Raw genomic sequence first — 13,691 nt, 5'->3', positions numbered from 1 at the left:
TTGTTTCAGGTGATACCTCTGGTTTTGGATGTTATCTGTTAAAAACAATTGAGTTTCTCATCTGGAAGATGAGGTTAAATGTATGCCAACTTAAAAATACACTATTGCTGCCATAATTCTGTTAACAGGTCAAAAAAGTGATTCTTTGTTCATAAAATTTCCTCTGGGATTGTCTTTGAAATGTTATGTAAGGGGGTTGTTTTGGATGTTTTTGGTTTGTTTGTTTCTTAATTTAACTTTTCATTAGAAATTCAAGTTGTTAAATGAAGGAAAATAACTATTTTATAACTGATTTTTATATGAAGTGAACAATGAGTTGATTTAGGTTGTATGGATATGTAAATATAAGAGGATTTTTTATAGCTCCTTTACATCCCAAGAGAGCAATATAGATATGATGGGAAAAGATAAGTTTTTTTTTTTTTAGTAATATGAAGTTTGATTTTATTCATTTTATAAATTTTCTTCAGATTTTAAATATTTAAAGTGAATTAAGGATCATCTTTGGAATCTTTGCACAATGTTGCATAAGAAGATGGCAAAGAATCTCCCAGCTGGAAACCCGTGAAGTTAATGTGTTCAATAAGTTATTTGGTAGCAAAGTGAGGAAGGAAACAATCCAACTGCACTGCTCAAACTAATGTGTGGTGTCAAGTGTGAAAAGAAGCCTCTCACTCTCAGTATTAAAGCCTGTGCTCCCAGAAGCTGATCTAACATCTTCTGAAACCTTATTTTTTTTTCCAACTGACTACTTCAGAGAAAATACAAGCAGTGATGGGTGTCTGTGTTGCTGTACCTTTAGACTTTTACTGTCAGAACTAGTTTACAGATGCAGCATTTCATAGCTGGTGACGTTAAACAAACTTTTGGCCCATTTCACCAGGCCATATGTCTTGTATCACTTTGGGAATGTTTTCCATTCCCTGTCAACTCTGACAAATTCAAGGGGACAAACTGAATGCTTATTTATTTGCCTTGGGTGGAATAGCAAGTTGTATTGTTTTGGAGTTTTTAAATATTTTTTGAGAAGCAGAATTGGCAATCCTTTAAGCTCCTGAGTTGCTAAGAGCTGGGAGGGTTCAGGCTGTCCTTCTAGGTCCTGGAGCCCTGGGGAGTGCAGAGTAAGACAGGTTTATAGAGTTCCAGAGTAATCTCTATTAAACCAAGCTATCTCTCTGGAGGAAAAAAAAAAAAGAAAATCAAGTGAACCTTTGAGCACAAAAGCTCATCTGCAAGTGTTTTTCAACAATAATGTGTATTATTTAGTTAAATGCTAACATTTGGTAAATTTAGACCCATTCTTCAAGGGATTAGTATGGGAGTTTAGAAGCTTTTTTGAAATCTGAATGTAGTTTTTACCTCATCCACAACTCTAAAAACTTAGAACTTTATACATGAGCTCCTAAATAAAAACTTACTCCCACATAGCCCTGATCTTCACATGTCTTCCTCTGCAGACCTCTGTCTCTTAAATTCACCCAAAACTTTTTGAAGCTTATCTTTGTGCATCATGTTTGTCATCTTTTCATATCAAGTAATATAATTTTAAAATGTGTCTTACACTGAACTTTCAGGACCTGCATGTCTTTCCTGTGCATTAAGACATCATTTCCCAACACACCAGGGCAGAACTTGCCCAGCTAAAGCTGTGTAGTAGTGGGAGTGTAAAGTGTGAGTAGTGGTCAGTGGAGCAATGATCTGGACACCGGGCTGGGCCTGCACACTTGGTGTCACACTGCTAAATTTTAGTCAGCTAAGTCCCATCCAGGGAGTAAATGTCCTTTTATAAGTACTATAAATATGAACTCTTGATATGTTTTTAAGAATGCATAACTGTATAATAGACCTAAAATTTATTATTTATGTTTTGGACTAAATTTTTAACCATGGGATAATTTGTGTTGGTCATCTAGTCCAACCCCCCTGCAATAGGCAAGGACATCTTTAGCTCAATCAGAGTTGAAGACTCTTTTCAGAGTCTTGTCCAACCTCACCTTGAACACTACCAGGGATGAACATATAACACCTCTCTGGGCAACCTGTTCCAGTGTTTCACACCCCCTTGTTGTAAAAATCTTCTTTATTATTGACCCTAAATTGACCATCCTTTAGTTTTAAACCCTTACCCCTTTGCTACAGGCTCTGCTAAGAAGTTTCTCTCCATTTTTCTAAAGTCCCCTTTAAGTACTGAAAGGCTGCAACAAGGTCTCTCTGGAGCTTTCTCTTCTCTAGGCTAAATAACCCCAACTCTCTCAGCCTGTTCACATAGGAGAAATGCTCAGAAGAGTGTTTGTAAGATTTGGTTTTTGTTCCACTAAATTTTCACTCTGTTCTTTTAAACACTATGTACAATTAAGAGTATATTGATGGTGAGACCCAGTTAGTTTCCTTCTATAACCTGTAACCAGAATTGGATAGGAGATTTTTTTTTTCCAAAATTGTAGGAAGAGGACTTAAAAAATTCTTTCTCTTACATATGCTACATGGGAGCCTTTCCAACATAAATTACCATGTACCTCGTAAAGGGGGAGGAAAAAATCAGAAAGCATCAGTGTTTCAGATTCTCAGTGACTAAACAGTAGAAGGTCTGTGAAGTGTACATAATTTACTCACCAGAAAAAAACCTTAATACAGTCTGTACATGTTAAACTTTAAAATCACTGCAACATTTAACACAGTGAGTTTGTGAAAGTAGAGGAATCGAAAGACAAAATATTTATTCTAAATTCTTACCATGACACAAATATATAAAAGAAAAAAACAAGCAACCTCTGAATCTTCAGTATACTGAACTGTCAATTTTCCAGTTGCTAAATACATATTTTTCTACAATACAATTTCCAGAAAACAAAAGTTAGGAGTAATATAGGAGATGCTCCATTTTAATGTGTGCAATCATTCTAGGAGTACGTGACACATGACAGAGAATCTTTCAAATTTTTTTAGTCCAGCAAGCTATGGGTAATCATGCATTTTGCACTGAAGAGTGGAAATTCCTATATATGTACATATATACACACATCTCCATTTTTATGGAAAATTCTGTGCAGAATTTGTCGGCAACCACAGAGAAGGTAGGCTACATAGTTATGAATCCACATTAAACACTATTGTTTCACAAAACACACAAGCAATGTATTCACTGCATGTGGATAAAATTTACACCTGTGATATGAGAGATGTGAGGCTTTGGGTGTCTGGCTGCTTTGTAAATAATAAAGGAGGACATCTGTCCACTGGTAAACGTGGGAGGAGAGAGATTGTTATCACAGATCTGCAAACCTTTGTGTGCACATGAGAGCTTGAGGGACCACATTTGATATTTTTCTTTCTGGGTAAAGAAATACCTTCTCCTCCTAAATTTGTCATCATTTTAATTAAGGTCAACCCAAGAATGGAACTTCACTTGGGGTAGATTGACTTAATGTGGAGGAAGACAGAGTTCTTCCTCTGGGAAGCTGATGCAAAAGATATGTTTTGCCATGCATTTTTTCACGTGAGGAACTTTACTAGGAAGGTACAAACAACCTTCTCCATGCTAAACTGTGAGCTAGGGAAAAATTGCTTAAAACATCAAAGGAAATGTAAACAAACAGATGTTTCTGTTAAAAATCAGAGCAAAACCTGAATTAGAGATATTTACTACAGTTTAAAATTGGAGGAACTGTTGGTAAATTATATACCTATTTTTTGGGTTTTTTTGTGTGGAAAGAGCTGTAACAAATTATTTTAACCATTTGTTTTTTCTGTATTTTCAGAAAGACACCCATTGTCAGAGGAAAGGAGGGTAGCTGCCATTGATAGGGCTGTCCATCTGCTCTGAAGGAGGACATCATGCTGAAGCATCTTTTTAAGATACCTTCCATTCTGAACATCAAAAAAGATCATCTAATATTTTCCTATGTTTAAACAAGAAAGATGAATTTTGGTTCCTTTGCCCTGGAGTTACTGCAGAGCAGAATCCTGCAAAGACACAGTGAAGGAAAGTAGTTCTGTGCTGCAATACAGTGTTTCACACCTGCATAACCATCTAAGAGATATCTCATCTGAGCAAAGATCACAAGGCTCCCGAGAGGATTTAATCTGTGATGGAATGACTTCTGGGAAACTGCCCTTTTGCAAAGGGCACCCTGCTTTTCTGTCCTCACTGATCCATGACAAAGTCCGAAATGAACCACACTTGGGTGTATAACCTGAGCTTTGGTGCACCTGCACATCCTGTTGAGCCAAGGGCTGGACTCTCACGTAGTGGGCACATGGTGGTGGCTGTTTTTCTCGGATTAATCTTGTTTTTTGGTTTCTTGAATAACTTGATTGTCCTCATCCTCTTCTGCAAGTTTAAAATCCTGCGTAACCCAGTCAACATGCTTCTCCTGAACATCAGCGTCAGTGACATGTTAGTGTGCGTCTCGGGCACTACCCTCAGTTTTGCATCCAACATCCGTGGCAAATGGATCGGAGGGGACCATGCTTGTAGGTGGTATGGCTTTGTCAATTCCTGCTTTGGTAAGAGTTCAATGATGATTCTTTACTATTCTTCTTTTTAACGCTGGTGTATGAAGCAACGTGTTTAGGGAGCTAAATGCTCTTCTGTGTTGAGCAGAAGGATACTTTTATTAACTTGTTATGGTTAAGCACAAGTGACTTGCATCATTTAAAGCATTTAAAAAAAAGACTTTATGAAATAGTGGCATAGATTTAATAATTAATTCCTAACATATCTCATTCTTCAAAATTACTTATTTCTTAAGAGCTAAAACTGGAATCTAAAAAAGGGCAAGCCACTGGAGAGAGTTTGATTAAGTGTATGAACATATATAATTCTCTCTTTTTCAGGAAAATCTGTGCCATTGCTGAACTGCAGGTCCCTTAGTGTGCTTTCTGTCATGAACAAAGCCTCCTGAAAGTACTATATTTACCATTTTTAATTATCTCCTTATCTATAATATGAATTCCTCATGTCTCAGATAGTGAGTTCTCATCATTAGATGATTTCTGTTCTGCAAAGCAAAATATTCATTTTAGACTTGCAGGCTCGCAGCTTCAGTAGAAAAATAAGTTGCAGGAATAGATTTGTCAGAAGTGATGGAAAAAATATTCAGTGTTGTTCTCCTGTCCAGACAAATTTTATTCGCAACCATTCTTTAAGTGTTGTAACTGGAATTTTTAATTATTAAAAGAAGATAAAGGATGGTGAACAGTCAGAGGGCAGTCTTCATCCCTCCAAAGATGAGGCCTGTTTCTTGAAGATGCCTGTTGCATCACCAAGCAGTGACCCTTTCTTTGTTTATTCCTACATTCATAAAAAGATCCACTGAAGCGTGAATTGGTGGGTGGTGCATGTCTAGATGTGACCCTTATCTAACCCAGACCAGGGGATTTGGCACAGCTCCCTCTTTCTCTAAATCCTTGCTTTGGTGCCTCCAGGCCAAGAGGACAGGACAAATGCATTCCTGGCTCTTCTCCAGCCCTGGATTGCAGTACATCTTGTGTTGGCCCTTTGGCCCAAGAATTGCTCCCACAGCTCTTGATATAAAATCAGGTGGTGAATTCAAACACATGTTCTCTACCTGAATCATAAACTCTCTGCTACTTCCTGTGGTGTGGTCTCTAGTACCTGTCCCTTGCTCAAATGTGTGCTCCACTCTTGACCATTAACTCATCCTGGCAGCTTCCCCTGGGAAACTGCTGCTTTGCCCAAAGTGAAGTCTCAGGAGTTAGTATTGCTGTGTAACATAAGAGCACTTACTTTGGCCATCCAAAATTACACTTTATGGTCAATGGTACCTTGGCTTGTTTTGGTAGGTTGTTTTCAGTTTGGTCTGTGCTGAGCAGAATGACATGTCTTCAAGGTTTCGTTTCCATTTTTGTGTGTTTTATATATTCCAGTATTTCTGTAAGTAGTTTTCTCAGGCAGAAAGATGTCAGGACTGTTTTTTTTTTGTCCATACTTTCAGCTTTCTTTTTATTATTTACCAGTGGGAGGGGGAAACATTTGAAGAGAGGGGGAAAAAGAGGTGAGTATTCAAGGGCTTAGAAAAAAAGTATGTTAAAGGTGCCTTTTTGAGCCTGCTAGCTTCTGTCTGAATACGTGTGAGTTACCATCGTGCTGACTGTGGAATTAAACCTGCAAATGCGTAAGTTTCTCCCAGAGTGTTCTGTTTGTGGAATAATTCTTCAAAGTCAGATCTATATGAATTGGATGCATGACAGGAGTGTAGATTTCTGTGCTATTGTGATACCTGTTTTCATGTGATAGTTTCTGCTATAGTTCTTAAAATTGATGAGATCATCAAGGAGCACACAAGCAAACAAAACAGCAAAGCCCAAAATGCCAGAGGTGACCTCAGCTCCTCTGAGTGATGTCGGTGCTGTCAGTGGGGTATCCTGGGAAGCTGAGGCAGCCTAAATGCAGGTAGTTATTAAACTGTGCATAGTTCAAGTGAAGGTCTTGCAGCACTGACGTGTTCTCTCATTAGTGTGTATAAAGGGTATAATGAAGAATTTTGCTTGCAGAGTTTTAATTAAAAAATGTTGATTAGGATATAGCATGGGTAAAAGCAAATAACAATAGAAGGTTGCCTAATATTTAGGTGTCGTTATAAGCAAATTTTATCTGCTGATAAATATCATTATTCATTCTTTAGCTATTCCTAAAAAATTCTCATGCATTTATTAGCTAAAAAATTAGCTTTCCCTCCTTGGTTCCTCGTGTCTGATTTTGGCCCATCAAAGATAAGAGAAAGGGCCCTAATACTCAAGATCCAGAATAGAGGTGTGTAATAGGAAAGGTAATTAAGATGAACTGAAGTTCAACATCAAGGTTGGTAAGAATAAATACTTCAATATTCTTATCTGTTTGGGGTTATTTTTGTCATGGGGTAGATGATCCTACTAGGATAAACAGCAGTATAGGAACGTACAGTTAATTATGTGAAGTGTTAATGATGTTAAGTATATAAGGATAGGGTTTTGGGGCAATTATGGTGGTGCTGGATTGCTGGTTAGACTAGATAATCTTGAAGATCTCTTCCAATCTTGATGATTCTGTGGTGCATTAAGTTCACTGGCCCCACTAGAATTGCACTTTTTTGTACTAAATGAAGGTACGTGCCTTTTTTTTTTTTTTCTAACTGCAGTATTTTTCTAAATCATGAAGAAACTTTAAGTGGGCAACTAATCTTCATGACTTGGTGATTATTTCATGATGTATAAGACACACCTAAGCCAAATTAAAACTGTTAAAATATTTATAAATGCAGTTCATTCTTGCAAATATTCTGAAAAGGACAGTATTTTAAAGGTCATTTCCCCTTCTCCCACTTGTTTTATGATACAGTGAAAGCCTCCTTTGTGTTTTAAACCAAATGGAGAGTGAAGGTGTTATCCTTCAGGTCTGTGGCTTGGATGAAACCTGAGGGAATGTAAGTAGGAAGCTGAGATTTGTTTTAAATGTGAGCACAAGGTGAGAGATCACTTTTTTTTTCCCCCTCTTAACTGTCTTACCTTTTTTTAAAATCACATGCCTGGGAGGTGATCTGGAAAGCAGATCTGATGCCCCTCCCAGCAGTATTGACAGTGTGATGTACATTGATGTCACTTGGTAGGAAATCGAGTAAGCTGTTTACCAGGCAATCCATTGCCTACCCCAGGCACTGAAAAACCCTACAAGAATGAGCACCAGCGGGTTGCCATGGGCACAGTGGACAAAAATGATGGACAAAGTGTAGTTTTTTGGTTTAATTATTTGCTGCTGTCTCTATATCTGCTTTGTGATTTCAAATCAATCATGTGGAAAGCACAAGGTTTGGAAGCTAATGGGAAGTGCAGATGCTGATCAATCAGCATGTAATGGGGATTTTAAGGAGAAAATTAAGTACTGTGAGATCTGCTATGGAAGTATGAGCTGTTGGGTCTTGATTAGGGGAAGCACCAGGAATGGAGCTGGAGGAGAAACATCATGCTCTGTTCCCAGAGTAAATGATTTTACCCTGGTGCTCCTCCTTGATTGGAGCTCTATTAAGTAGGTCACTGCAGTGGAAATTGCACATCACTGAGCTGGGGAAATGGATGGATTTTTTAAATTTGCTGCCATTACACACCACTTCATTGCAGTTCAACTGGCTTGTGGTTATACATTTAAGCAAACATGAAAAGTGACACAGGGACAGTATCTATTTTCACAGCTGAACTCTCAGTTAACTTTGCAGGCAAGGTGAAAAAAGGATGGTTAAATATATCATGAAATGACTAAGCATTAGATTTTAATTTAGGAAAAATGTATTATTTTTAAGGCACTCCCATAGAGACCACATACACAGGAACTGATATGCCATCCTAAGATTAGGTTTGTCTTGCAGTTTTGACCATCTCACATGTAATCTCTGCACAGTGCCTTATGAAACATTTCAAATCTCTGGACAGATGCAAACTTTCAGAAAAAATTTGTCTTTTCTCAAGATACTTGCACTAATGTAAACTTCCCAAACATGTAGGGCAGGCAGAATTTGAGCTCAGATGACTTCTGGAGTTCATTCTTAGAACCACTACTCTATGCCATGTCATATCAGGATTAAATATTAAATAGATTGATGCATATGAGAAAGACAAAGCTGTCTCTGGCTGCAGAAATCCAGCACTAGATTCTAATGCTGGAAAAGTTCCAAGGCACATTACTAGCAGGGAAATTTTTGTGCCTGTTGAACTCTTAGCTCTTTTTTTCAGCTGATTGTTTTTCTCCTTCTTAACCTCTATGGTGGATAAAGTATCTGGCAGCTTGCCCGAGAAATTGTTTCCAATATTTCATTGTAAAAAATGAATTCTGATTAGTATTGTGTAAAAGAACATCACTATTCCAGAGGAGCCAGAGATGCCTATGTCATGCAAAAGGTGTGTGACTTGATGTCTGTGTCTTCCTACACAGCATCCTATCAGTCCTGGGTGCAGCAGGGGGCTACAGTCCTATTTGAACCGAAGTAAAGCATGCAGATGTGTCCTAATTCCATTGATAACTCAAGGTCATATCTAAATGAGGACTTTAATCTTTTTAGAAACCCTGTACTCAACTCGGTGGGTAGATAATCTTTTCAGTCATATGAAAGCAGTTATCGATTTATTCCCTTGTAAACTGCCAGAGAACACAATGAATGAGAAATGGAGCAGCTCATGATTTTGCTTTAAAGTTCAGCTGTCTCGTGATCTTAAACAAATAATTTTCTTCTTAGTATTTTACCTTGATTTTATATGCTGTGTCTTAGACTCACTGCATTAAATTAAGGGACTTATATTTAGAATATAAACTTCCAGCATATTGGAAACTCTCTGTTTATGGCATGCAGTTGAGATCTCAGATGTAATAAATGACTCTTCTGTGAAATGATACAGTTTTTTCCACAAAAAAAAACATCATCTGTTATAAACGCCAATCACTTGTTTTAAAAATTTATAAAAGTTTACTAAAAATAAAATGAAAAAAAAATTAATACAAGTATAGTAATAAAGATTAAACAATTAGAGTTAGAACAATTAAAGAGACAATAACAGCAAAAAGTTACAGCCTGGGCTGGGTACCTCTCTCTGGACAAAAGTGAGCCAGGAGAAGGACCCCGATAAAAAAGAATTCCCTCTTTAAGAGGGGTAACCTGTTGCATACACAAATCACTTCATGAATATGCATATATTTATTTAAAACAAGAAGTTCGTCCTGTACTTGTTGAGGAATTCCTGTTAATCCCAGGCGCCTTGAAGTCTAAGTCGAGTTTGGAGAAGTTCGGTTTTTTGTTGATAAAGAAAGCCATAAATTCCTTTCCTCTGGAAGATTTAGGCGTTTTTGTAATTGTTATCTCTGTGTGAAGAATTTCTTGATTATCTTCTCCTTCTCTTGAGCAAAAAGAATACCACACACACATATTTTCTATTTTAACTACTAAAGCTTAATTTCAATTACAAAACTACATTTACTATATTATTAAAATGTTAACTTTCCAAGCTAGCATAATACATATAGTAAATATCTGTGTAGAGCCATATAATATGCATTTTTCACATCATCTCACTTGGCTTGATCCTGCAAGAGCTTATCTGATGTTTTCTGAGCTTTGATGCAGCAAGTACTCATCTCTCAGTGCAAAACCACTATTAGCAGCTTCTTACCTGCCCACTTATTGATTGCTCCTTTTCCAGTGGGCTTGGGATGGTATTAAAGGTGATACTTCTATAAATAAAGCTGGTAGCAAACACAACTAATCAGTATTGCTTAGGAAAACACAGTTCTGCAACAGACCCTGAAAACATTTTCTGTTTGAAGTACATAGACTCTGTTATGCCTGCAGTCACTGTGACCCATGCAAGCTTTCCTCAGCAGTTGGTCAGTATCAGAAATAATCCACTGGTTCAAACAGAGAGGGGGAAAACCAGTGCCTGACTCATGGGCATAAGTCCAAAGTCTTTTAATACAGTGTAACAATTGACAGTTTATCCTGATTTTTTCTATGTAATTTCCAGCATCTGATATGTATTAGATCTTATAATAAACAAAAATACAAAAGTAGTTATTAAGAAGATATGTAATCCAAATTCCTCTTTGGGCATCTCCTCTTTAGAAAAATGGAAGTTAGCCTGCTATACTTTTTATTTTAATAACTAATCAATGAGGTAATTGTATATTATTAAATACACTTCTCAGGGCCATACTTACATGAAAAAAATTAAAGACTCAACCCCTTAGACACAGATGGCAATCTTCTGACTAAAACCAGACATTTTCCAATCCCCAAGGCTCTTCTATAATCAATAGAAAACCAAATCTGTACTGCAGCATGCAAACTGTTCAACACATCTGAGACGTTCTCTTCAGGGTGATATGTGTCCTCCATGCACCCCTTTATCTCCATGGACTATGAAAGGAGCCCAAGCTCAGGGGTAGATACCTGCTCTGTACCTCTCTGAAGTCATGAGATGACCCTCACAAATGAGCTTTTTATTACTTCTTTTTTCTTTCTCTAATTTTCTTACTTTTGCTTATAGTTCCCTCCCCACTTCAGTATCCTCTTCCAGGATGTTTCCAGGAATTTCTATTTCCTATAGGCATTAAACATGTACAAAGCTGAAATTACCTAGAACAGTTGTGCAAGAGTGAGCATTATTAAGATGTCTGTTGTGTTTTCATGAAGAGGTGTCCTAGTCCTCTTACCAATTTGACAATTCCAAATTCATCATGTAAGGAAAATGCTATTAGCTCTTTCTACAGGTAATTTGTAGAGCATGAGTACTGGACTTCTGCATTCAATTTACATGCTTAAAGCGAGGAGACAACTTGGGCAAAAATTTTGGAAAACATGATAAAGAAGGAATCATGCCTTGAAAAAGAAAGTGAAAATGGAAGACCTAATGTCCTGCTTTGAATGTTATTCCAGAAATCAGAGACTTCGCTCTGGTAGGCATTTTAACACCGTCTTGAGATAAGAGAAGGTTTTGCCTTGGTTACAGCAGAGTATCACCCAAGATGTGTGCTGGGCTGGAGATGAAGCACTGTGCAACCCCTTGCTCAAGCCCTCCTCTCTTCTCCCTGTGGAATGAGGGGGAGAATCCAAGTAAAATATTTTGTGGAGATAAGAACAGTTTAATAATTGAAGATAAAGTAAAATTCAATAATAATGGTAAACAATAACAATGATGACAATATAAGAGGGGAAAAAATTGCTGCACGATGCGGTTTCTCACCTCCTGCTGATCAATGGCAGACCCTTACCAGCTGCCTTTCTGGGCAATTCCTCTCAATTTATATATTGGGCATGTCGTTCTATGGTCTGGAATATCCCTTTGGTTAGGTCACCTGTTCCAGCTCCCTCACAGTTTCATTTGTGTACCTCCTCAGTGGCAGACCACGAGACAAGGAAAAAAGAAATCTTTGACCTAGGATAAACATGATTTAGCAAAAATCCCCAAATTATCAGTGTTATGAACACCATTCTCATTCTGAACAGAAAACATAGTATTATGAGAGCTACTGAGAAGAAATTAACTCTAACCTAGCTGAAAAGCAGGACAGTGTCCTCAATTTACCCATTTACAAGGTGTTACAGACTATAGTTGTTGATGCTAACAGTGTTAAGATCCTGTGGTATGCAGTCAGTGTCTGCATTAGCAGCCATGGTTTCTTCTCCTTTCCCTGGTCTGGGTAGCTCCAGCTGGATCCCATCTCCACTCCAGAGTGCAGCAGGACTGTGAAGTGTACCAGAACCCCCACACTTCCCTCCTCCTCCCACCTCTTACCTTTCATCACTGCAGAAATTCAAGCAATGGCTCAAACAGGAGCTGGAGAGTGCTCTCCAAACATCCTCAGGTATCCTCAGTTTGTACCAGCAGCCACATGTAGATGGAAACATTTTTTCCCTTAGCTGCTATCCTTAATGTTTTCTGATATGTTCTGTTGTATGATCAAGAATCTAGAGCCTGTTTTCCTAATGCCTGTTCAAAAGAAAACAGCAAAAAACATCCAGCAATAATAACAGTGAAGGATGGACAACAGTTTGTGTGTGTGTGTCCCTGAAAAGAGAGACAGAAAAACAAAAGACTTCTGTAAGGAAATGGATCATCCCTTCAGCATTTTTTGTGTACAGATGTCAGCTGTCAATGCAAAAAAGTGTTCTGCTCGGGCCCAAGGTCTGTTTCTGTGCATGTGCAAGTGACTACAGATTTCTGCCAGTGTTTGATCCTTTCCAATTGGGCAGTGATGCCTGCGGCACAGTCACATACTTTTGGTTCTGTGTTATAGCCACACATTGCAGAATGCTGGAGACTTTATGCAAAGAAATATACAAACAACATCAGTTCACGTGGACACCTCAAACAGGAGTTTAAAGGCAAAGACCATGTTGGATTTCTTGCAGAATTATCCTGATGATGAATTTAGTCTAAAAGGTCATGGCTCTAAGCCTTGATACAGATGATGAAACAGCATTTCTGTCAGAGTTCAAGTTTAATCGTTGATATTTCCAGGCCCTTTTCCCTAATCCTGGGTCATGACATTAACCCAGACAAGGCTATACCTGATACTGGCTTTCTTTTCATTTCAGAAAAGGCAGAAACCAGTTCTTTTGGTAGTCAGGTCACATACATGTGAAAAAAAAAGTCATTATAATGTAGCTGGCTTTTTGGTCCCTCAGTGGGTATAACAAAATAAAATAGAGGCCAGTAAAGAAACAATAGTCAGGGAAAGACCCCCACATTAGAGAGCAATGGACTTTGCATGTGGAGGGCTATTAAATCCTATTTTTTAACTATGTGTTTAATAATCTTTAGGAACTGTTAAGACCATCCACATTCGGACAGATCTGAACAGAATTCAGTATATTTTGGAAAACTTTTAAGCTTTATTTGTAGCCCCTGAAGTATGCCAGAGAGAGAGTATTATCTTTGTCTGTTCATATTCAAGTTATATATCTAATGACCATTTCTTAACTCAAGACATTAATTTTCTGTATCTCTTTCTTTTTAGGAAGCATTTAAGCAGAGTCTTCCAGTCCAGTAAGCACATCAAACTTAGTCTTTTCAGTGATAAAAAGGCTACAGAACCATTGGCGTAGTTCCAAATAATGACACAATAATAGGTGATAACTATAAAGTTCTTGTTTTCCTCTCATCTGTGGCAATTTCTTCATACTTGAAAGTAATTATTAGGGTTCGTATTC

At 37.7% G+C, this 13,691-nt stretch overlaps 1 protein-coding gene across 1 annotated transcript in view; it reads left to right on the top strand.

Annotated features, from left to right (window-relative positions):
* Positions 1-3,933: 3,933 nt before the first annotated feature.
* Positions 3,934-13,691, top strand: part of LOC137468489 (pinopsin-like) — a 76,045-nt gene continuing 66,287 nt past the window's right edge. Inside the window, exon 1 of the mRNA XM_068180286.1 lies at positions 3,934-4,506. Within this exon, the coding sequence (XP_068036387.1) occupies positions 4,155-4,506 (352 nt within the window). The 5' untranslated portion in view covers positions 3,934-4,154. The remainder of the gene's footprint in view (positions 4,507-13,691) is intronic.

The sequence above is a fragment of the Anomalospiza imberbis genome, chromosome 2 (assembly GCF_031753505.1).
Source record: "Anomalospiza imberbis isolate Cuckoo-Finch-1a 21T00152 chromosome 2, ASM3175350v1, whole genome shotgun sequence".
NCBI lineage: Eukaryota > Metazoa > Chordata > Aves > Passeriformes > Viduidae > Anomalospiza > Anomalospiza imberbis.
Note: the sequence above shows the minus strand (reverse complement) of the source record. Positions and strands in the feature narration are given on the sequence as shown.